Here is a 25265-nt window from a genome sequence, read left to right on the forward strand (position 1 = left end):
GAAGTCAATGCTGCAAAACCAAACAGGTATTAATAAAAGCAGCTCATACTATGTAGTGTAGTAGCAATGTCAAGAGACCACTGTGATCATGGATTTTTTTCTGGAATTTAACTTTATTGTCTTCAAATTTAAGTATATTATTTTTTTTTAGGACTTAGGTAAAATCCTTCATGAACTCTGTAGCACTTAGTTGTACCTTTGACTATAATAGATTTATGTGCAAACCTCTTTTCCTTAACAATTAAATAATGGCAGTTCTATGATAGGAAGTGGTGATGTTCCATTTGAAAAACCTGGTATGTTTTTGGCAATTTTATAGTGCTAGTTTTTTTTTTTATACATTACATATGCAATATGGATGCTGCATTTTAACTTTTGAGAAAAAAGGTTTATAGTTTGAATTTATTTTCTATTTAAGCTATTACATTGTGATTTGCACAAACTAAAATCATTGGTGTGCTCCTTTAAAACATTTTGAGGCTTTGTCCATCTGCCTGACCTGTCCCAGCTCTTCGTTGAGGTCTGAAGTGTTGACCAGTGCCCCCTCCTTGATTTCAGGGTCAAAGAAGTCCTTGTCCCATGTGATGAATAAGGATCCCAAAAACTTTTGCATCTCGACTGTCACATACATGGACACCGGAATGATGAAGTTGAAGAGCACCATGAAGGACAGGAAGTCAGTGAACATCTTTAGGTACTGACAGGAAAAAAAAGAAACACAGGCTCATACATAAATGTGGAGTAAATATTAAAATATGTCTCCTATGCATTACTAACATTGAAACAACATATGTAGTGCACTCTGGAATCAATCATTCACACAGATGAAACAATAATATCTTGTCCTTAGATATTGCACCACTTGTATCTACACTTTAAGGCTACACTTCCAGGAAGGCTTGGGGAAATTTATTGGCACCATAGATCTTTACCCACACTGCACCTGTTGTGAATAACATCCACAAAGTGCCTTGTTTGAGAATCAATAATCCAATCCAATCCAATCCAATCATTTTACTAATATTTACCATACTAAATACATGATAATATACTTCTCACAGCAGAGCTAATGCCTGTGAAGCTATCAAGACATGTATTGCTCAACATCCATCCAGCTACTAACAATTTAGGCTTAATGCATAAAGAAGTGTACTCACTAGATTTGTGTCCTTCTCTCTCTGGGTTTTCTCATTGTACCAAGGCTCATCCTGTCCAGGCTTGCTCTGCCACACATACTTGAGTGTAGTGCACACTAGAGCCTTGCTCAACAATATGCAAAGGTAAACCAGAAGAAAGGCATTGATAGACCTGAAATCACACAAAAAAATCAAATTCGTAAAGTACCAAAAGTATGTCATGTATTTTAAACTTTTTAACGCCTTTCCCTTTAAACGTACTTCTCCACAGCAGAGCGTTTCTGAGACTTGCCCTGGTAGTTGAGAGCCATCTTTGTCTCCATGCCAGTGTAAACTGCAACACCTTGAAAAACAAAAAGGAGAGAGAAAAGAAGATGGATTAGTTTATTTTTTGTTATTGTCACTAATGTCACTGTAGTAATATCTGTATAATTTGACTTACCACAGATTTTCTGTGTGTTCTTTAGAGTTGCCCCTTTCAGCAGTAGGTTTTCTGGGCCCAAAGACCTAGATAATAACATCAGTACATCAAGCAATTTAGTCATAGAGAAGCTGTGAAATCCACACATTCCAATATTCACTAAATGGAAACCTGGCAGGCAAGCTGGCATCCACTCTAAAATACGCAGTGACAATACACAGAATGACTGCAGTCTGGGCTTACACCAGTCCCAGTGTTCTTGAGAAGGACACTGGCATTTGTTTATACAACCATTACAAAGCAGTCAATGATAAATGCCTGTGGGAGTGCTTTGGAAGCGGCGGCTGAAGCTATGCCAGTCTGTTTTAATTTTAATGCTTGCCTGCAATAAAGGATCAATAAAATAATGATTTGTTGGTGATGCAAAGGGAAACAAATGAGTGCTTAAGCAACTGTGCTTTGATTTTGCTCTCACTTAAAGAAGGCTCAGATGGTTATACATGAGTGCTCTCACCTCACTGCATGCTCCTGATTGTTTTTATAGATGTTCATCCGGCCAACAAACCTGGAACATAATTACATACACATCCTGAATATTCAGAAAAGCACATTTGTAAAAAGGACATGGGACATTTGTTGTGCATATTATTCAATATATAAAAACTCAAGTGTATTTGATTTTGAGGTATTTGATACATGCAGAGTTGATTTATTTTCTAAAACTGGGAGTACTCAGTGACCTACAGTCAGGTGTAGATGTCTGGGAGCCAGGTAATTACTGGTGGTTGGCCAGCAGCATGCGGTCAGTTTTATTGACACTGAACAGTAAGCATTTGGCACCATGGTTTACTTAGCACATCTTAAAAGACCATTCTGAAGTCTGGGTAAATGACAATATTCCTACTCCTTGCCCCAAGGGGGAGGCAAAGGCTATCCATTGACTAAAGTGAGATTCCTACAAGTCAGTATGGACTAACTCAGTCCTGGGCAGAAAGATTTCTGTAAATACACATTTTTACAATATATTCACAATGGCTTGCTAAAACATCCCCACTCACAACTGACATCTTAACATTGGGGCATTTTCAACTGGCAAAGAGTTAGCACACCATCCAACAAACCACAGGCAACACATATTTGTTGTGCAAATCTGCTGGGGCCACATGATGAGTGCTTACTTGTAAAGGTCAGACTGTGGCTGTTCACACTCGATCGTGGCCCTGAGAGTTTCCAGGTCTGTCTCGATGTCTGGCACTGTATAGTGTGTCTGTGCAAGTGGAAGAGGCAGAAAGACAGGCAGAGTGGGAGCTGTGACTGAATTAAAATTAAGTGATTGTTTAGGTTCCCTCTTGCTGTCACACAGAGAGAGGGAAGACAGTACAGGAAAATGGGAAGACAATTCATTCTGGCTTGACCACAAAAAGGGACAAACACATACTTATTTTTCTGGCTGATAAATACAATAAGAAAATAACAATGACAGAGATTAACATTCCTGTTAATTATAAAACTACAAACTTAATGTAGCACAGCATATATCCACTCAAGTGCATGTGGAAATGGCAGTAACAGTAAAACTCAACTATAAATTAAGGCTCTTTTATACCTACTTCCATTCTAATCTTAATAAGTACCTTCTTTATAAAAATGAAGTGTACCTACTCTATAATTCATATAACTTTATTGAGGTAAGCAACAGATTTATTCTTCCAAGTCAAAAAGTTTGATGAAAATATAAAAAATTACAGCCTAATTATTCGATTATAAAAAAGGGGAGTTGGGGGGAGGGGGCAAGAGAGTGGCCCCATCTTACTTTATGGTTGGACTCTCCATCCAAACTTGCTGTGGTAACAAAACATGTGTCATCATCTCGGCTGGACTGCAACAGTATTAAATCACAGGGAAAGGTCTCATCTTCCTTCACCTCCACAACATCTCCAACCTGAGCAAAGGAATCCAGTACATCAATCCTTTGCTCTCAAGTTATTTTGGTTAATGTGTTAGCAAACAACTGTCTACTTTGAGATATAGCATAAACAGACTATGCATGCCTTCAAAGCCCTCTGTTTGACTATCGGTCAATATCCACTCAGCTTTTACCTTTGGTTTGATCTGCCAACTACTGATAGAGAAAAATCTCTCACCATTTGGCTTGTGACATGTTTACTTAAGCTTTGTCTGTTTCATTCTAGGAAGGAGCTTACAATGAACTTGTGTCAGCTCCTGAGCTGAGAGCAGCAGCTGTCCACAGTTTGTACAAAGCAACACCGTTTTGGTTTTGACAGCTTTCTGAACGTGTCGGTGGTACAACATTTTAAACACTCACAACTATATGTTGTTTTCTGCAGAAGACGGATTAGAATATACTGGAGCGCACAACACCCTAGATGCAATAATTACTATCACAACCATGTTTAAACATCTAATCAGCTGGGTAGCCAGGCCAGAAATGTCAAGCGTGCCAGCAGATTTTGCCTGGCTCTGTCTCTAAAGAAATATTTTTATCCAGTGGATCAAAGCTAAGATGTGACTGAAAGGTACCTTTATATTCTCGCTCTCCTTCCGTATCCTCTGGCCATTCTCCAGCACTGTCACTGGGTACTTGTTTACCTCATAGTCAGCCCGATGCCGCAGCCAGTCCTCATAGCCCTACAGCAATGTATCAAAATCAGAATCGTGTTATTTCAGTGGTACAGCATAAAGTACAAGGTACTCATCAAGTGTATACATAGTCACAGTAGACAGAACCTTTCACCAATCACAAGGAATATATTCACAATAAGTAAGTAAGAGTATCTTTAAAAGAAGAATGGGATATTGACTGACTGTCCAGCACACTGGAACAGTATACTATAACAGACAAAAAAAAAAAAAAAAAAAAAACAATTCTTTGGCTTACAACAACAGAGAACAGAGCATAGTGTGGACTTCATTAGTGTTTTAAAACAGTGATGAGAGAGAGGTGAGAGGGTAGAAAAGGAAACTAATCACCAGTGTTCTAAAACAGACCACGAGCCAGAAAGCGGGATTACTGGGAAAGGTAATAGGTGAGAGAAAATCTGGTTGAGTGATGCAGAGAAATTATGCCAGGTGGATGAAGAGAAACAGAGAGGAGGCATTCCTCAGATAGTTAGTGGAATTATACAGTTCACCTCAATCTAACTAATAGTGTTGGACAGACTGCTTTGGTGTCCCAATTCAAAGCCTGGATGAAGGCGGTCCAGCACTATCAGTGCGCCCCATATATTTTCAGAGGGAAGTCCACCCACTATTGTGCATTCCAAAGCAACAGTAGTAGACTAACTAAAAGTCAGTCCTAAAACAATACATCTAAAACTGGGACATGGAAGCAAGAGAGTCAAAGAGACAGACACTCCCCTTGATAATTTGCATCTCTGTAATAGACTTGCTCTCCCTCGCCCTCTCCCTCTCTCTCCATTTGCTCACACTCCCAGAGAGCCCATTTTGTCTTCTTCCCAATCAGAATTCACTAGCAGAGTACATTAATATAAAACCCAAGAGAGCATTAGTCACGTACTTTATACAAAAAAATCACAGCAAGGGAGTTATGAAAATGGGGGGGCTTATTATATGTGGAGGGTGGATGAATATAATGCAGTGAGAGACAATATGAAGAAATGAGGACATGGCAAAAGAAATCACAGTTAAATTTCGATTATCAGCATTCACTAGCCTCATGCGGCAGCGCCTTACCTGCTTGATAGCCGTTACTGTAATCACAAAAAATAAAGGTAGGCCACTGGTGACTGGGCTGGTGGGGGTGTCCACTATCACCTATTGAGGGAAGAAAAACAAACAGAACTGTAATGGCAACGAGCTATGCACTGAATAGTATACATTATGTTTTGTGTCTTAGCACATGTAGCACTGTATATCTGTGGTTGCAGAAGGAGGGGAGTGTGGTCATGGTTTAGAAAATGGGCCCAGGCCCCTAAATGCAAGGTGTAGACTACTGCTGAGATATTTCTACTATTCTCCAGCTTTGTTTCTCAGTATACCACCCCCATGGGAGACTATTTACATTTTGCAGGGGTCGAGGTACTGGGCCACAAAAATCTTAATCAAGCAGTCAGTGACAGAGTGCTTGATCTACAAGCGTGCCAACACTTCTTTATCTCTGCCAAGAAGTGGGAGTGGGCCAACACAAAGCTTGATTGGACTCACCTAACCTGCTTAAACTGTGCACGAGCTAGCAGAACAGTATAGGTGTTAGGTGTTTTTATGATTGTGTATGTATAAAAATAAGTACAGCACTATTAATCAGATAATCCCAAACAACCAGTTTAGGAGCAACACCTGACCAAGGCTCTCAGCTAAAACCCCAGTTCACAAATGTCCTAGTGTGACTGTGTGTTCCTTAAAATCATCTTAAGATGGATTTGCTTTGGCATTTATGATCCTGCAGAATGCAGGCGAGTCTCTTGAGCCGGAGAGCATACTCAGAGCGCTCACAGAAAGTACCCAGGCCATAAGCTATTAGCATTAGCAAGCTTTGCTTTGATTACAATTAACTGGAGGATAAAGCAGAGATAGACTTGTCCACATCGACCATTTGGAAGAATGCAGATTCAGAGAAGAGTCTGCATTATATTTGTAGTAGTTAGCAATTCTGGTGAGACAGAGGCAGAAGTAATAATTCTGCCACAGTGGCCTCAGGTGTAGAGAGCCAGAAGTGAAACTATTCAGTGTTTCAGAAGAGGATCACAACGATATATGCTATGTAGCCAGTGGGTTATTTAATGGCTCTTGAGAAAAACAATAGCATTGTTAACCCTCGACTTCATATTTGGCATCACCAGGTCTTCAAAGCACAGATGTGACACACATAGGAGGAAGGTAATGCAGCACCTTATTTTTGCCAATATAGATGTTTTAAAATTTGCCTAATCACAGAACAAAGAACAGCAACTACAGGAAAAACTGAGGACAGCATGTATACTTGATCCAGCAGCCAGACAGACTAAACTTAAAGGGTGACTGCAACACAATATGAGAGCTTCACAAAGCCATATTTCAGCCTAAATGTTTGATTTTGATTCATCTCGGCACCTCTATGACAATTTTGATGTCAGATGCTCAACAAAGAACTATAATAAGAAACAAATTGTGGTTTTGTCCTTTTTTGGTTTCTGTTCCTCAAAAGTGATTCTAAAAAAACCCAAATAAACAAAAAATACTTTCTTTAATCTCACACTTGATAGACCAGGCTTGATAGACTTTAGAGACATTACTATAAATGACTATTTCTAAAGAAAACTAAAACCTAAATAAAACCTCCCGTACGTCTTCCAAACACAAAATTCTCCTTCAAAGCTTATCTTTCGCAATTTATCTGCACTGATTCACAGCAATCCCTGACAAGCTTCCAGATGGCCTAATACCTTTCCTCGTTTGCACCAAATGCAAAAACAAAACAATCTCATGGGTGAACTGTGTGCTGCTTCTGCTGGTGTGATATCAGAACAAGAGCAGCACAAAATCTCTTCATCTGAGCTGGAAGTGTGTCAGAGTGAGAGACAGACAGCAGGTCCCCAGGGTCCCAGGACTGCGATGTGGGCCTTTGTGTCCCCCCCACCCCACCACCAACTTCACCTTCTCTTTCTCCATCATTTTCCCTCTTGTGCTTTCATCACTTTCTCTCTTAGTCTCTCACAGCGCTCTATTCCTGTTCAATCACATTCAAGCAAAGAGATGCAGGGCTATTTATAGAGCGAGTGGTGTTTTTTTTATCCGCTTGTGTCTATTTGTGGCACTCAGAAGTACAGAGGGCTTCCTGGTTACTGTCGTCAGCAGAGACTGCTGCAGAGAGATGGGCGAATGCGGGAGAGAAAGGGAGGAAAAAAAAGAATTAAACCAAATGACAAACAGAGATAAATGCGATTAAGGACAGAGCTGGAAGTTGCATGAAATTTGGTTACTGGCAGAGCATTTGCATGATGCCTCTCAGGAGAAGCGAGGTTTATTTCAATATGTGAAACAAGAATGCAAAATCAGTGAACAGACAGCCTGTGTACCTGTTTCTGATATAACAATAAGCTGCATGGGAAAAACTGAGTGGTTAGGATAAGGAGCCCCTTGAGAGAGGCTGGATTAGTGGAGAAATGCCAACCACGCTGCAGCTTGGGTAAACACCGTCAGCAAACCGAGGACACCCACTGAGTCACACATCGCATGCAGACTCACTTACACGTATAAAACACTCTCGCACACAAACATTCTACACATCACACACTGACCGTTGTTGTGTGTATATGAAACAATTGCTAGTTTGTGAAATTGATGCAAACATACATAGTGGTTTACTCCGACATAAGTGCACTGCATTAGCTCATGATCATCTGACGCAGTAGGTGTTTCCAGCATATATACAGTGAAATTGCAGTTTATCAGGTACAGTAAACCTAATAGTCTTACAATAAGTGCTCCTTTCTCAAGGTGACAATGTTCCGTGTTTTTGTTAAGTTGTTTTCGAGAGGTGTTGATTCAACTCCATTATCATTCTGAAGGTTTTAATTTGTGCTGCAAACTAAATATCGTTGTGCTGTTAGCTGGACCTAACTGAAAATAAAATAACTTTTCATTATAATACAATACAGCTAAAAACAGCATAACCTACATCTTTCAAAATTTTCATATGCCTCTGTAATACAGTTTATCCAAAAACTGAGCATTATCACTTAATCACAGCAAGATTTACTGGAGGACCGGTGTATTAGACTGTTGTAGTCATAGCTACATAATAAACTGTCAACTGAGTATAGAGTTAATCCAGACAAACTTGAAATTAAGGCTGGAGTGTCAACTGTAAACAGTAGGAAACAAGGCCCTAGAAAAAATAAACACTCAAATTCATCTGCTATTCACTTGAGAATGATGGAATTAACATCAGCAGTGGATATTTCTCCATTTAGTACAGTGCTGTGCTTAGGGAGCACACTGTCTGTGAGCTCATTCAGTCAGTATGCGACTAGTGAAAGCACACCCCTCTTGACTAGGTCCAAAACCAGCACCTGTTTACACCAGAGCACTGTGTGCTGCTATAGTTTAGGTTACGGCTAAAAGGAGAAAGGCTAGTTTCCATCTTCGTGCATCAGATGAAAGAGGAAGCACAGATGTAACTGACAAAAGATTCTTTCCTTTTTTTTTTTTTGTTCTGTGCTCCAATAATCAACTGACAGTTCCCGGAGAGGAGATGGATAGGGAGAGAGAGAAAGAGAGTGAAAGAGAGAGAGAAGCGGTCACTTAAGAGCACTGAGCAAGGGAATAAGCATGCCAGTCAATGCATTTTAGTCAGCGGTCTTGGTTGGCTCAGTTTCCACTCATGAAGACAGGGCAGCACACACAAAGCAAACTAACAATTACAGACACAAAAAGAATTTTGAGATCAACATATAGAACACAAAAATCAGATGAAATAGGTTTCACTTTTCAGAGAATAAAGTAATGACAAAAATGATAACTCAATTCAAAACTTCTATTTTCAGGTTGCACAAAACTATGAAACATTAAAATCAAACCATCTCAAGCTCAAATGTACCCTTCAAACCTTGCAACCTAATTATGGGGAAATTCATGAAAGATGAAAATAGAATGTGCACCCTCAGAGTCCTGGTACTAATAGCCCATAAAAATCTACACTAACTACTTTACACATGATCTAACAACTCAATGAAGGTAGTAATTGAGAAATTGTGCACAGCTTGCTGCAACTTAAAATGGATATTTGTTTAGAAAGATGGATAATGAAGCAAAGTGAATACAGCTCGACTCTCTTAAGGTAATTAAATGCATGTAATCTGTTAGAACAAGATATTATGAATATATAAGTGTTCACATACTTTTGTCATGTTTTTATTTAATTCACTTTCACCCTTGAATTATTTTCTACTTTAACTTTTGCTCTTTTTAATCATATAATACCACAAAGTACAAAGTAAATGCAGAATGTTTTGAGTTCGTAACTATGTCTGTCTCCTAAAACAACAAAAAAAGTACACATGTACACTGCTCAAGTCTTAAGGGAACCTATAGCAATTTTACATATGCTTCAAATGCACACAGATTTGAACTATAATGCAGAGTTCACGCATTGAGGAACTGTTCTACACCTGCCATGTCCACATGCAAATAGACACACTTTCTCACAGGCTCTACTTTCTCACACATTTTTTATTTTACAGTTAGCAGGTTGTGAGGCCAAGTTGGAGGCACACACTGATCTAATCACACGCAATGATCATCAACCTGCAATACAGTGTTGTCTGAGCATGCACATACAGACCCTGGATACACATTAACTTGTTTCACAACGCAACAGCCACGAACAAAACAACATATATGATTTCATTATTTAACAGTGACAAACAAATGGTTAGGTTTGGCATACTTTCAAGGCCTGTCCTTACCTGCACCAGGAAGATAATAAGGAAGTAGAAATTGGCAATTCTTCTAAACTGTTCAAATAGGTTCTTTGGTAGGAAATTCCAAACTGTATACTGTGGGGGAGAGAGAAAAAAAACATGCATGTACTATAAGTCACAGAGGAATAAAACAGTTTGTGGACTGATTTTTGCCTACCTATTCAGTTATGATGTTTTTAAATGAAACTTAACAGGTTAAGGCAGGTTAATTAAACTTAACAGGTTAAGAAAGGCTTGGCAAGAAGAGGAAGATTAGAGGTATTCAATAATCACAGACTTTTACACGTGTGTATTCTGTCTGAGCTGGGCAAAGGAAAGAAGAAAGGCAACTTCAACAGTTTGTGGTGCCTCTGTTTATACTACTAAATGGATGGCTCTTGTGGAACCACAGCTGTTCTGTTCATTCAGATTAGCAATTTATCTCTTTCATTTGGCTACCCTTGCATTGCAAAGCACATACATTTATTAGAAGGTATGTGTATTTTTTTCTTTTTTTTTGTAAGTGGCCATGACTACTGATACCATCACAACTGATCTGCTTAAATCTCTGAGACAACTCAAAGTTTCTGCTGGTAACACGCACGCGCACACACACTTGCACAGAAACAGCAATAAGGCACTGTTTATGAAGGGGAATGTCCGCATGTGAAGAGTGTCGAAATGCAGCGACAGCAGAATGGCCCATCTCATTTTGCCAGAGAGAAAAGAGAGTGAAAGTAATGAGAAAAGGGGGGCAGCAGCGGTGTGTGGTGCTGCAGTAATGACAGCAAGAGAGGAGAGCAGGAGGCTGGTCATTGCAGAAAGCGAAAGCAACAGGATGATAGAGCGCAGAGGCATGGAGGAGCATAAACACTACAGTGGGGGTAATTAAAGACTGTTTACCCTGACATAGTGGCAGGAAGAAATTGATTGGCCCATCCTCACTGGGACCCTCTGCACCACTATAAATCCCACTGCTGTCTCACTCTCGCACCGATTCCATCTCCTTTATAACTTTCATATCCATTATAACTTTCATATCCATAAGCTAGACAGCACCTGCCTGAGACAGCCGCTGACACAGGGCTGAGGGGTGAGATTTAGACGAGGGCGCGGATAGAATCTATCAGAGATGTTGAGGAGACGGCCGAATTGCCCACCCTGCCCGTACATTATTAGCAGGAATGTATTTCTGCCACAGCTAGTGCTCCCCTGACAGATACATAATCACCTTCTGCTGGGAGTGAAGGCAAGAATGTGGAAATGAAGGAAGGAATAATAAAAGGAAGACATGAAAATGCTCAGGACTGTTCAAGAGTTCATTTTGCATTTCAAATGGTAACTAAAAGAAGAAAAATGTCTGAAGAAGTTTAAATTCAGTATAATACGCAGAGGAACTGAGAAACAAAGACTTATATAAACTTCATCTTGGTATATGGCCAGACAGGAGCTGGCACATGCATATGAGCGTGCTGTTTACCTTTGAGGACACAATCCTGTTATCACAAAACTTGGGTGGGATGAAAGCCTCATTGGTAGAGCCTGGCCGATGACCAACATAGACAGTCCTACTGTCTACTCTTCTCTCATCGCCACCAAGCTGGAGGAGAAAACAGCAGAGGAGGGGGTGGAGATCGGAAAAGATTAAGAGGGATAGAAAAGTGATAATACTTTAGTAATCATGAATACCTCTCTTCACTTAAACAGATTAGACACTGATCCAGTCCTGACATCTCAAACACAAGAAAAACTAAAATGTGCATTACACAATAATTACTTAAGGCTAGGGAAACCATCTGAAATATGGGAGATGTAGAATCAATCAATAAAAGAAAAAGAAACACATATACAATAAAGGTAGATTTGTTTTATGGTGCATTTTTATTTCTGTTACATCAATGCCACAGTGATCACAACAGAGATGTGGCCATAAAAAATAAAATAAAAAAAAAAAAAAGTCTTATTAGCCTCAGGTTCACCCAGAAGAGAAAAATTAAGGGATTAGAATTTCTACAGTGATGCAGAAAATTAAAAAGACTTGAAAAGCACTGTACTGGGAAAGTGTTGAACACAAGCCAGTAATTGAGAGAGGGGACAAAAACAGTATGACAAGGGTCAATGGGCCAAAATGGTGATTCTGCAGACTATAACTTAACTTCTTCTCTCCCACATGGTCACTCATCAATGGTAATCATGTAATAAATGTGAGCAGCCAGGAGAAAAATGCTGTGCTCAGAATTACAGGCTGAGCAGCCTTGTTGTGATGCAGATGCTAAAGTGATCTGTAGGCCTATACGCACACAAGCATAATGTCTCAAAGAGGAACTACTTGGGTTCATTTTTCTGTGTGAAGTGACTTCACAGGTTGAGCCATTCAGCTTCTGAAATGTTTAATTATATTATTATACAAAAGGCTACCAAGCTGCATGGTTATAAGTTTATAATACCAATGGCCAAGAAACATAAATCTCAGGTAATACTTGACTGTCACACAGTCTGTTTAACAAGGCCAGTATAAATGCAAATATCAAATTAGCACAACAGCAGCATTGGATTGACTGTCCCTAAATAGAATTTTGTGCATCAAAACTTACAGCTGCACACAAGCACACACCATATATTTCAGTGCAGCCTAGAAAACTTGGCCTACTCTGCTCTCAGTGGCCTATATTTCTCTCCTGAAAGTTAACACACAAAAAAATATGAGGTTAAAGGTGGACAACCACAAGGGCTGGAGGATCAGGCTGATCATCACCTGAGAAGTTTGTTCCTCTGACTTTTCCCAAGCTCTGCAAACACATCAAGCCATCCACTGCAAACATGCCTGATCAGATGACACCTTGATTTTATCATTGTGGTTTATGTAATTGCAATGACGCACCCTACCACGCCTAGAAAAATTATTTTTTTAACAAGACATTAGTTCAAATGTCAATGTTTAAATTTATGCTGTGGCATAATGGGAATTCTTCTATTAGCAAGTTCATACACACTGAACAGCAAACCAGGCAGGGGACCTGCTTTACATGTGGGTTGAAGAACCAGATTACCATGAACATCTGATCCTGAACAAGCGACAGGGAACTTGTTAATTATGGCCACCTGGAGTGTGAGCTGTCTAAAGCCAAGGTCTGTTGCTGAAGAGAGATTAGATCAAAGAAAAGCTTCAAACACTTGGAAGCCTAATTTATGCAAGTAGAGACAAAAAAACATCCTATGTAACGCTAGTTTCCACTATAGTCTTCTTCTCATTAATGGTCAAACAGCACTAAATAAAGGCCACATTCATAATATTAGTTGTGAAATATTTCTCTATTCTCTCCAATCCAGACTAGAGCAGGGAGCCAACATGCTTACATAATGCTCTCTTATGCATGAGCAGCCATGTTCACACCTCAGTATGGCTGTCAATTCCACCATCCCCTACCCGCTCGGCTCACACTGACACTCCTTCAGCAGGACTGGAAGGACCTGGCTGCCAAAGGATGAAGCGAGAGAGTGGGAGGCAGAGAGAATGTGAGAGAAAGGAAGTACAACAAGATCCAAGGACAAAGTCATGTCCAGGTTTTTTTTATATCAAACAACAACCAGCCCCCAAGAGGAACAGTAAACCAAGAGCACCCCCATGGACTACCCTTGTTCATTTATTTGAATCAGATGGAACTGCAATGTTTCTGGAAGTTGCCCTTGCTCTCTGCACTCAAGGTAACTTCATATAAACATGTAATAGCAGCAATCCAGTTATACAATTCTGGTACTATTAGGTCACTATGTAGTGCTGAGAAATGCAATCCTATATCTATTTCACAGTGTGTGCAGACAAAACATACAATGGGAACAAGGAACAACTTACAAACCACATTAGCCTTGGGTCAAAGGACCTGCAAAAGGCTCTGGCTTGGATTTCAGGGTTACAGGTCAGATCATCAACAGTATTAGTTGGCTGGTTTCCACAGGTATGACTGATTATGCACAAGAGACATGCAAATGTGCAGTTCCAAAGTCACATGCAAATCAGATAAAATACTAGTTTTCATGTACACCAAGCTAAAACTGCTGAACAAAAGCAGTAGAACAGTCTACATTAGGAGGTTGTTGAGGAACCAGTCCATACCCTCAGGTAATAAAAGTAAGGAAAGGACTATTGAATGGCCATTGATCTACTGGCAGATTCACTGTAAAATATAATGGTCAGATTATGGGGCCCACTTTATTAACGAGTAGGTATGTGATGGTAATACTCATGTCCAGAACTGTGGGCTAAAGTCCAAACCAGTAATGCTAATGTAAGGAAAAATAAAGATGACTGCATTTTCATTGCTCATTATCAAAGTTTAAACAAAGTCATTTAATGCCAATGATGTTAGCAAGTAATGCAAAAGTGACCAAGAGTCAAGAGTTTTAGTGTCAATACCAAACATGTGCATCCCTGATTAAAACCATTAGCTACAAAACATGAATGGTGATAACTTAAGCCAACTTGCAATGCTGAACTGAACTTTAATTGTTTAGTCAGAAATAAATGGTGCATTAGACAATTGGGTGATCTTGAAACTTTACATTAAATCATGCTCTAAATTAAATTATGCACACATTCTGAAATGAGCACAGGCTTTGACAAGAGGGGGTAAGTGCTCCACTGACAGCAGGGGTAATATAGGGCTGCATTCACCCACTGTCAATGATGACTTGGGTCTGATGACACTGCGTCCTGTCACACCGTCTCACTATTCAGTGACTATCCCGCTTTGTCACAATCTGCATGCTGTTAGCTGAACAGTTCCACTGGGTAACCAGAAAATGACAATGCCCTACTGCAATACAATCCATCCTAACACTAACTCTGCAATACAAACACTGGGAAACTGATAGGATAATACGTAAGGTTAATTAATCCTAAATTTTTAAAATAGGAAAAATTTAAGTTATTATTTTTATTATAGTGTATACCGTGCAGGTTCTATTGCTTTGCACTCTTTCAGTGAAATACAAGGTGAACCTTGTCAGCACTTCTAATATAAGTAGGCTGGGCTGGGGTACTTCGTCAACTGAGTGCAGGAGTGTATCAATTCAACCAAAGTACTTCCCCACCCTGTCAAATCTAATCATAGTTAATTTAACCATGGGCAAGGTGGTGGTATAAATGATTTTAAGTCGTATCACACTGCCTGTGTAACTGTTTTAACAAATATTTCAATGTACATTAATGGTGAGAAAAGAATAAATTCCACTCATTTGAGAAAACTTTTGGAAATTTCAACAGTGCATTATGAAATAGGTTGGGTGCAGCGGGGCAAAGAATAAACCTGTTATGAGATTCATGTTCCACAAGACACCTATGCAATTACTGATAAACACCAACTTTATTTACTGTTTTTATTCTTTAAAATCTCCACAGGCTCACAAGTCCTCATTCAGTTGTCCTGATTGGTCAGGAGTCTGAATTTTAAAAGCAAACCCAGTGTCCTTTGACGTAGCCCTATTTCACTAACATAAACATGCTGCCATTTATGGTCTATAAGACTGTCAGAGAGAATACTGCAAGAGGTTCTGGCTTTCAGGGTTGCTCTGGACAGCATAGTGTGCTCTAATCCTTGTATCTTTAGTTGTCAAACCTGACATCAAATTGTGGCTCCAGCAGCATGCATGTGTAACTCCAGACGAGGAGTGTTTGGTGTCAGGCAATTTAATCTGACAAGCATCTCTAAGCAGACAGCAAATAAAGAAGATACCAGCTGTGCAGAAGAAAAAATTCTTTTGACAGCAGGTGTAGCAGTGGAACAGAAAGAATTATTTATCCTGACACAAATAGATTTTGTGTTTAAGCAAAATCAATGGTGTAACTTTTTCTTGCAAAAGTGCTGAAGCAAATCAAAAAAAGTACAGCCAAAGAATAGAGCAGGTTAAGCTTTGTTGTGATCAGTCTGCTCCTGTGGTTCTTTAACTCGAGTCCAGGGGATAAAAACACACAGCACATACGGTACAGAATGCAAGAGCTGTACCATTACGCTTAAAAATCCACTTAGAAAATCTACTTAAAGCATATTTAATGAGGTGTAAGGGAGCATTGCGAAGCTGAGAACACACTGGGGAGCTATGCATGTACTTCTTTATGTCCCTCAAATGTACTAATAACACTCCGCACTACACTGACAATGACAGTTTCGTTGTTCCCATTTGACCTTTGTATCCCTTTATCTAATTCCCTGAGCAAAAATGAACCAATTTCTCGTTCAGTTGTACCAGTACATCAGAAGAACTGTGTGTGTGACTCAGTCCTTTATAATATTCAACTATTTAACAACATCTGCTCTGTCAATATCTTATCTCTCCTATCACATTTTCTGATTTTGCTCTCAGTTTAAGTGGATTCATGAGAGGTCAACTCTGCCATTTAGTGCAGTAGCTATTACCACTTTCTCCTCTCATACAAGTGATAAGCCCTTAAAGATCTATGACATTAAAGTAAATACAGGCTGAAACATCAAACAAAAGCATATTCTGAGAGTAATGTAATACATGCGAGAGCAAATGCCTAACCAGCGTTTCAAGAAATGCTGATAACAGAAAAACAGCCCAACCACAACATAAGGTTGCCGATATGACAGGCTGAGAGGAGTGATGAACATCTGAATGCAAAAGAAGAGACTCACACACTGAGTCAACACTGCACTACTTTATATAACAGTTACCTTTATTTCCTCTCTCTATTTCCTGCTAGCCCATTTTCCTATCCTTCTTCAGAATACTCACTATGTTTAACTAATTGCAACTCTTTACTGTTCAACAATGTTTTGATTTGCAGAGGCTACATTACATTTTGAAGAAAATATAGCTCAAATACAAAGTTTATCACAACAGGGACTTTATGACCTTTGCTGCATTCGCTGCATAATAAAGACTTTTCTGGTAAAGCTGTTCACATGGCCTTATTAGTCTAATTTCATCACAAAGTTCCTCTTATATGTTGAAGTGTTGTGGATTTTGAATACATCTTTTTTTTTTTAAATATTTCTAATTTAGTATAATGTAACCAGCTAATTCCATACAGTAAGACCATTTGTTTCAGAGAAAACAGTGCACTATATCTCCCTAAATGATAATCACTGAATTTTATCTTGCAGTCACTTCACCCTCAATATATAGAAAAATATCAAAACAAACATACATTGATCACTTTCAGACAGTTTTGAAAAAAAAATTCTAACAACTGTTCCTGAATAGCCAAATGTATGTTTTACAATTGTACTAAACATAAGCCACCTCATTTGCTTGAAATACTGAAAAAAACATTAAATGAAAAAGAAAAAGCAGACAGGCACGGCACAAAGCACAATAAAATAAAGGCAAACATAAATGCGTATAAGTTAAGACATCTTCCCAGTGTGAATGAAAATTCAAAATTATATCAATAAACACATATACTGTTAACATCACTGTTGCCTATTACATCAATTTCCATGTACTGTGTCACAGCTAGAACAAATATGCTGACAGCTGAACGGATTTGGGCACCATGTAACAGGTATCAATGCACTACAATTTAGTTAAACACATTAAAATTAATAGCAGCGTTTAAACTGAATGCCACCAAATCAAGGAAAAGCAGAGCTATAATTTCATAGTGAAACTTTAACAGGAGTTACCTCCATCATCATGGATTCATCAACACTTGGCCTATGGCATAGTCTACAGACCCATATCAAAGGCTACTCCCTCCTCTGTCCCACAGAGTAATACTAACAGTCCAACTTGAACTGAGGGCAGATCCTAAGGAGCTGTTGCGGATAGGCAAAGGTCCATTGTTCTACTAGCATCCCTGCAGCTGTACAAGACACAGAGTGTACTGTAGCATTGGATGGTACTGGCCTACATAACACTCGGTCCCTCGACAATGGGGAAAGAAGGGAAGTGGCTTCCTCAATCATTTGTTTGCCTCAAAAAGCCACACACCAATGAAGGGCTAACAATTTTTTTCAACACCCTTGGTCTACTACCACTTTTTAAATATCTGACATCAAATAACAGAAACTAACACTTCGTGACTAGGCAACAAGTAGCCATGAGATAAAGCCTTTCCCCAAACTGAAAAATAAACAGCTCTTAGGTTGCTGTCACTGTGAAAACAAATTTTAGTGGTAAACATGTGAGTCTGCAGATTCTACCTCAGCTATTATTTGACATCAGAGACAATGATGTATAAAGTGTATGCTGTGGAAAACATTAAGAAACAAACAGACATAACTGGAACTGTCACATGACCACAGCGACAGAGGTGTGTGGTCATGTATGTGTTTGACCACACTTTCTTTAACACCATCTCACAAAGACAGGAATGGAACCTAAATGTCACAAAAACCTGCAAACAAGTTTTACATTCACCAGGCAAGCTATATTTTAACTTATTTTTATTCTTAAAGCATTTGTTTACATATAGCCAGGTTTTAAGGTTACATGTTACTCCATCTTAAATTAATACAGTCAAACAACTTTGTCTCCATAGCTGTTAGTTTGTGTAAATCCTGGAGAGAATGACAAAATTACATTATTTGTCAGCATCCTATTAGAGAAAACACACACACTTTGTTTGAAGACCAGCAAAACTGAACACATTTTGAGCCGCACCCTTGTCACACTTTAATCTATAATTAAAAAGAATTTAAAATAGTGTTGCCCAAAATGGAGTATGTTTTTTCCAGTCAAGTGCACAGAGTGTCTGTATAGAGAGTTGCTCTTTGCATATGGCACATGAGCTGTAGCTTTACTAAACTGCATAACAGCATTTGTTTGCATTTCCTCCACCATGACCTGGCAGAGGGCCACACAACATTAGAAAGGTACAGTATTTACAGTAGATCCTAAAGCTGACAAGCTTTAGAAATCTCCATCTCAGCTAGAGCCCTACTGATGACATTATCTTAAATAATGTACCAAGATTCACTGGCTGGAATTGCTATTCAATTAATTATCCCTAGACACTGCATAGGAGGGCAACAAGACTAATGACAAAAATCAATGTCTTTCCTTCCTCTGCTCAGAGGGTATGGTTGATTTGGGTTTGTTTTTTCTCAACAAGCATTTCCTCACACTGTGACTACATTAAAAGTCTCATTTTTCTCTCTGTGACTGCTTACTGCCTGCTTAGCTAGGAGTTTGCCAGGGAGATAATCATTGAAGGCTGTTGCCTAACCAAGGTGTTCATCTGTATGTGTGCGTGTGTGCGTGCATGCGTGCGTGCGTGCGTGGGGCAGGGTTGCATGAATTCAGCACTTGTTAAATCCTCACATGGATTTTACTGGTCCTCTTCAGCATTTGTGTGCACTCTATTATTTCAGGTGACAATGAACACAGAAACATCATAGATGCTGTGTCGCTCTCCTTGCTCAGACGCAGAGACATACAGACGCAGACAAAAAAAAAAAAAAAAAAAAATCATCCCCCACACATCTCAGCATTCTCTTCACATCTCACTGCGAATGCTCCGTGAGTAACGCTAGAGCTGGAGTGTGGCACAGAAAACCTCCGGATGAGACTTTATACATATATGGTTGACAGAGATATGGTTTGAGTGTTGCTAGCCTGGCGAGCATATACATGGGTCAGGAGGGGGAGGAGCAATGTGAGGAGAATTCAAAATATATGAGGTAACCTAAATAATTTAGAGATACAAACTGAGAATTCAACCTAGCTTTTAAGAGGAAGTGGAAAACTGCCACAAAAAGCCATCCGTGTCCCCCCTGTATCCAACACGACACACCCACTCCAATGTTACCATTACAGGAGGTAGATGGAGAAAGAGATGGAGAGTTGCAGAGAGGCTACAGGTCCACCCTGTGGTTTCACTCCAGTTTCTTGGGTTTGAGTCATGCATGGCTTTCCGGGCTCCCCCACTATATTTCATCATTCCACAATCCCACAGTCCTATTGCTGCCTCCCTCCCTACACTATAAACATATTTATTATCCTGCTGTGTGTTGCAGATGAGCTCCTTTGGCTGGTTTTCCATTACGAGGCAGAGTGCAAGAGACCAGAAGGAGCAAGGAAGGAAAAGAAAGAATTCAGAGTAAGCAATTCTGTTCACCAACCTGTACACAGTGCAAGAATAATGGTGGCAAATTTGAGTACGGCTCTAATCAATATCATCTCCCCTCCATCATACAGGCCTGATAAATCAAATGGCCACGCATGCCTTATATGGTCTGTGGCCTTCAGATGCACTCTTACCCTAACTGCTCACCCAAGAGTAGTGACTCTGAAGACTCTTGTGTCTCATCAGTTAATCAAAGCCCCTAATATGTCTCCAACAGGTGGTGCTAGCTGTTCACAGGCATCAGTGTGTGAAAGCAAAACTGATCTGAATGCACTATAAAAAAAGCTGGAGCCTTTTGTTGCTAAACAAAACATTAGGTCTTCCTCAGAAGAGTGATACCAGGGAAACTCTGAAAATATATTTATTCTTGTATGTTTATGTTAGAAAAACAATGTCTGCACAGTATTGCCTTAATGTGTAGTTTGTGTGCATGCATTTGGAGGATTTGTGTGCAGGTTAAGACAGGTATGTGTGTGTGGATGGGTGTACCTCAGACCTGCAGCGGCTCTAAACTGACCTGTGTAACAGGTTTGTAAAGCCCTGGGGCTTCAAAATGCATTTGGCATGCAATGCCCCAACATTTAGCCATGCCCCCTGCCAGGTAAGGTTCTATTTACTTGTCTTGGGTCAAATACAGTCAGTCAAATACAGACAAACCTGAAACCAGCACGCCTCAGTGAATACCTGCAGGATGAATATACTGAATGAGAGGTGAAGAAGAGAGCACAAGGAAGAAAGAGGAGTCCTTTTGATAAAGGAATGGATAACAATGATTCTGCAACCTGATCAATGTAGGAAAATATTTGAGAAATCACTGTGCAAACCATCCATCCATCCATCCATCCATCTTCTATTCCCGCTTTTTTCCTGAAAGCCAGGGTCACGGGGATCTGCTGGAGCCTATCCCAGTTCTCTCGTGGGTGAAAGGCAGGGGTACACCCTGGACAGGTCACCAGTCCATCGCAGCACTGTGCAAACCTTACAACACAACTAAATCACCATGAAAGACTGTTATATGGGAAACCCCTATTGTCTTGGATCTCCTAAGATCTCCCCTCAAAAGGTGTACTTCAAAGCAACACCAGGAAACATGAAATCAAAACTCACAGCACCAAAGAATTATTTATGGAAATAAACAGGAAATGTCACATGAGGAAGTAGACCATTATTTAAATAATAAAGAAGCAAACACGCACAATTTTGGGCTTTTATAGCTTAAAAAAAGAACCAATCATTAAAATACTTCTTTAATTAATAAATTAAATTACTAATTGTTTCAGCACCAACTCCTGTTCTTACATGATCCAAACAAATAGCAATTTAGTTTGGGTCAATATGACTGTTCCTGCCTTTGTGCACCAGGTAAGAGCTTACATCCTGTAACGGGGAAGTGCAGAACAGAAACACTTCACAAGCGCTTATGTGCATTTCATTACTGAGTATAAGGGATATCTGCTACAATAACAAGTCAAAATATAACGATGAATCTTCACACGTGTGATTTATACTGAGCTGGTGAGTAGGAGGAAGCCCACTGGTTTCAATAGTACAAAAAAAAGATACAGAGGTGCTGCCTGGATACTTTCATGTGCCACTGCTGTTAATGTGAACAGTGAATATTATCACAGTTCCACCAGATTTCACCTCTCACAGATCAGACTGCTGCCTTCAAGGGCTTGAACGAACATCAAAGGCAACCATGTGATTTTGCATTCCTGTCAAGAGCATTACAACCTCTGGAGCTTCCCCCCAATAAAAAGACTAGCCTCGCTCCTTCTCACAACCATCTTTAGACACACTCACGGTTTAGGGGACTAGTGCATCATAGTGGGAGAGGCAAGTGAGACACGTGAATCTTTCTCAGTGCCTTATGGTATGAGCCATGGCTCTCTCCCTCTGCACATATACCTCCAGTGAGCAAGAGAAGGGTGGTGTGAAGCAGAAGGGAAAGCACCAGAGCCCGAGATAACCGCACTGGGCACATCAATGACAGTGTGGCTCACTGGTCCGCACAAAATATTATTTACAGCTCACACTGAGGAGAAATTACAGCAGCAATCCTCTCCAAAAGCAATGAAATCAGCTGACCTGGCAACACTTAGAGAGAAACCAGGAGGAGGGTCAGGCATTACAATTATTATATTGCTTCTCCTTATTCACTGTCGGTATCTATATTGCTCACATATCTGGTGGGAGATTCATCCCACAGGTGGTGACAGGTTACCAGTGTATAAGAGGAAGATAAAGAGGCAATAAAACCAGTTTAGTATTTATAAACCTGGCCTTGCATATACTACACTTTCAACTAGCTGATTAACATATATGAAGGGCAGTGAAACTAATAAATGGACATTAACAGAGTGAGCACTTTTACTAAGCATGAGACAAAACACCAACTCCGGTAGCTGGACTAAAAGAGACTACAGAATAAAAACAGAACTGCTGCATAGAATCACCTCTTATGTACATTAATGAGGGCTGCAACTGATAATTGCTTTCATTAGCAATTATTCTGATAATTATTTTCTCCATTATTGGATTAATCGGTTTGAGGAACTCTCGAAGATGTCTTTAAACCTCTCATTTTGTCGGCTCAAAGGTCCACAAGAGTGAGACTTTGAATTTCTGAGAATCTAAAACACTGAAAAGCAGAAAATCATTAATAAGCTGCAGCCCTTGATATATATTTGACATTGTGGCTGATTAAATGAGTGATAAGCTTCAATGATTGATCTTGTTGAACTGTTTTAACTCTAATGGTGAGCATGAGGGCAACACAGGGGGGAGATCTTTAGATAAATATAACGTCACTGCTCCTATTTTTGCATTTAGGAGCCCAGATAAAAGCAGCCACGTATCAAAACACATGTAACACAAAGCTTTCCTTCCCAGACTCTTTTACATATACAGGTGCCGAGTTGTGTTCTCTGTCCATTGGATGTTTGGTTAAAGGCGAGTTTACACAGTGGGAAGTGATCATGCAATGCAACACTGAAAATGCAGTTTAATTACTGAGTTTAGCAAACATCAGCCCACATGTGTCGTGACTTCCTGCCTGCCAAGAACTTACCTAGCAGTTAGCTAAAACACACACATACTGAGGCAGCAGCCGGGCTGTGTTGTAAAACGGTGTTAAGTAAGAGTTTGTTGTAAGCTGTGTAGTTTCTCAAGCCTTTATTGTTCAGCGATATCAGGCTAAAATAGAAATTACTGGAAATGCCAGCAGTTAAAAGCGTTAGCAGGGGGAGCTGCAACGTGTTGGCACACTTACCAGCCGGTTCAGTCCTCTCCGGAGCATCTTCTTCTTGATCTCTGATTTCTCGACACTGATGAACTCTTCTGATTCAACAGACGCCCCCCCAGGCTCTGCTTCAGCTTCTCCGGGGAATAACTTTACATGTAGTGTGTTAGTTAACCTGCTAGCTCCTTAGCTATCTAGTCTCTACTCTATCGTTAGTTCTAGCTATATGAAAAACCGCAGCGACGCTACATGGTTCCCATTTCGTTTGACTTCGGTATCTTCGCACCATTCGCATTATCTCCCCCCTGAATATTTTCCGCGTTGCGGTTGTACTAGTCGCGCTTTCCTTTGCTCAAGGCTGAAACAGTCCCTGACATTTCGCTCCGTGCCCTGTTGCTGAGACGCGTACGCAGCATTTGTCGCTCTCAGGTCTGCCTCGCCGTGAGCACGGGAGCTGCAAAGCGACACGCTAAATAAATAATAAAATAAAACAACTTGTTTCTCGTCTCCAATCCCCCGTGCACAAATCGCTTCACCTCCCTGTCAATTTTCACTCCAGCCGCCGCCACTGAGCCACAAACGTTCCCACGTTCACAAGCTCCACCCGGTGAAGGTGCGGCGACTTTCGCTCGCACTGCACTATGGGTAATGTAGTAGTGACTTTGAACTACTGCATGTTCTGCAATAAAGAGCAGCATGACAGAAGTGACAGCCTCAGCTTGCACTTTAAAGATTATGGGGCACGGAGTAGAAAACAATTTACTTCTCTCGATAAAGGGAAGAGAAGGGATTTCCTAGAATGATAATAAGCAGATAATAAGCTCTATGTGGACAAATATCAGCACAGCCCTAACATGCAGCTGGTGCTGAGGTGACCTTTTACAAATAAAGAAGTCACATTTCAACTTACTGTCACACGTCTGCTGATAATTGTAAGAATGTAAGCCTAATGTAATTATTCCTTAACATTAATAGTATTGACCAGGAGATTAACATGTCCCTTTAGATTTGTCAATGTACTGTAGTACTTAACCTATATGTCAGAAATCTTACACATTTCTAATAAGTGATATCTCATTAGTCCTGTCACACTTTTTGAAAGGCCTCATGCACACAAGGTGCCTGCTGGATTTTACAGGTCTTGAAGGCGGTTCCCTGAAAAGTGATGAATATTGTATTACAAATAATAATTCAGATTTTTATTTTGATTTACTATTATTAAGTTTTATTATTGAGTTTTAAGTCATCAAGGATTTGCCTGATGTATTAGCTTTAAAACACATCTTATCAGCTCTTGCTTTGTTGACTTGGACCTTTAACTGCTTTCTGACTAAGGACTAACATAGCTTTGTGCATACTCATGGTGGAAATGTTAACATGGCTGAGTTCAGTACACTTCAAAAATATTATGATACAATATTATTTTTTGATAAAAATCTTTGCCAAGCTGAAGAGACGACATGGCAAAGGCATCCCAAGAATCATTGTTTCTAGTTGACGAAAGATCAAAAATCTCAAAAATCAGGGTTGTTCTGGAAAAATTTGTTGCAGACATCTTACTTTCCTCATCAAAGGTCAAAGCTGAAGTCACATTAATTTATATAAAAGAAAATAACACTGGAAGTCCGGAAAACTGAAAGGTTTGAGTTAGGACTTCTATTGGTGACACCAGATGTAATAAAATATATCCTACTCTGGCAAAGTAGAAACATAGACATGCTGAATTGGCTTAAATACTGTGGAACAAGGAACAGGAAATAAGTAGGTCCCAGACATCTGATGTTAACTTCTCAATGCACTTTGTGTATTATCCAAGGTCATAATGACATCTATACAGAATACAGATTCAAGCATTCTGAAATAGTTTGATGCAGAAGTAGTTGTAAAAGCTACCTGCTTCTATATGAATGTTCAGGCACATTGGTTACTTTTGTATGACATTCTGAAAAAAGTCATG

At 39.8% G+C, this 25265-nt stretch overlaps 1 protein-coding gene across 8 annotated transcripts in view; it reads right to left on the bottom strand.

The window, feature by feature from the left end:
- atp11c (ATPase phospholipid transporting 11C (ATP11C blood group)) overlaps positions 1 to 23902 on the bottom strand; it is a 37253-nt gene extending 13351 nt beyond the window's left edge. For all 8 annotated transcript variants that reach the window (XM_026329900.1, XM_026329899.1, XM_026329898.1 and 5 more), the window contains exons 1-12: positions 23339 to 23902; positions 11458 to 11577; positions 9984 to 10073; positions 5272 to 5352; positions 4099 to 4206; positions 3371 to 3499; positions 2736 to 2824; positions 2072 to 2122; positions 1579 to 1643; positions 1398 to 1479; positions 1158 to 1308; positions 500 to 697 (exon numbers count right to left, since the gene is read on the bottom strand). In XM_026329900.1, the coding sequence (XP_026185685.1) occupies positions 500 to 697; positions 1158 to 1308; positions 1398 to 1479; positions 1579 to 1643; positions 2072 to 2122; positions 2736 to 2824; positions 3371 to 3499; positions 4099 to 4206; positions 5272 to 5352; positions 9984 to 10073; positions 11458 to 11577; positions 23339 to 23365 (1191 nt within the window). In that variant the 5' untranslated portion in view covers positions 23366 to 23902. The remainder of the gene's footprint in view (positions 1 to 499; positions 698 to 1157; positions 1309 to 1397; positions 1480 to 1578; positions 1644 to 2071; positions 2123 to 2735; positions 2825 to 3370; positions 3500 to 4098; positions 4207 to 5271; positions 5353 to 9983; positions 10074 to 11457; positions 11578 to 23338) is intronic.
- Positions 23903 to 25265: the final 1363 nt, after the last annotated feature.

This window comes from Mastacembelus armatus, chromosome 10, assembly GCF_900324485.2.
Source record: "Mastacembelus armatus chromosome 10, fMasArm1.2, whole genome shotgun sequence".
Lineage (NCBI taxonomy): Eukaryota > Metazoa > Chordata > Actinopteri > Synbranchiformes > Mastacembelidae > Mastacembelus > Mastacembelus armatus.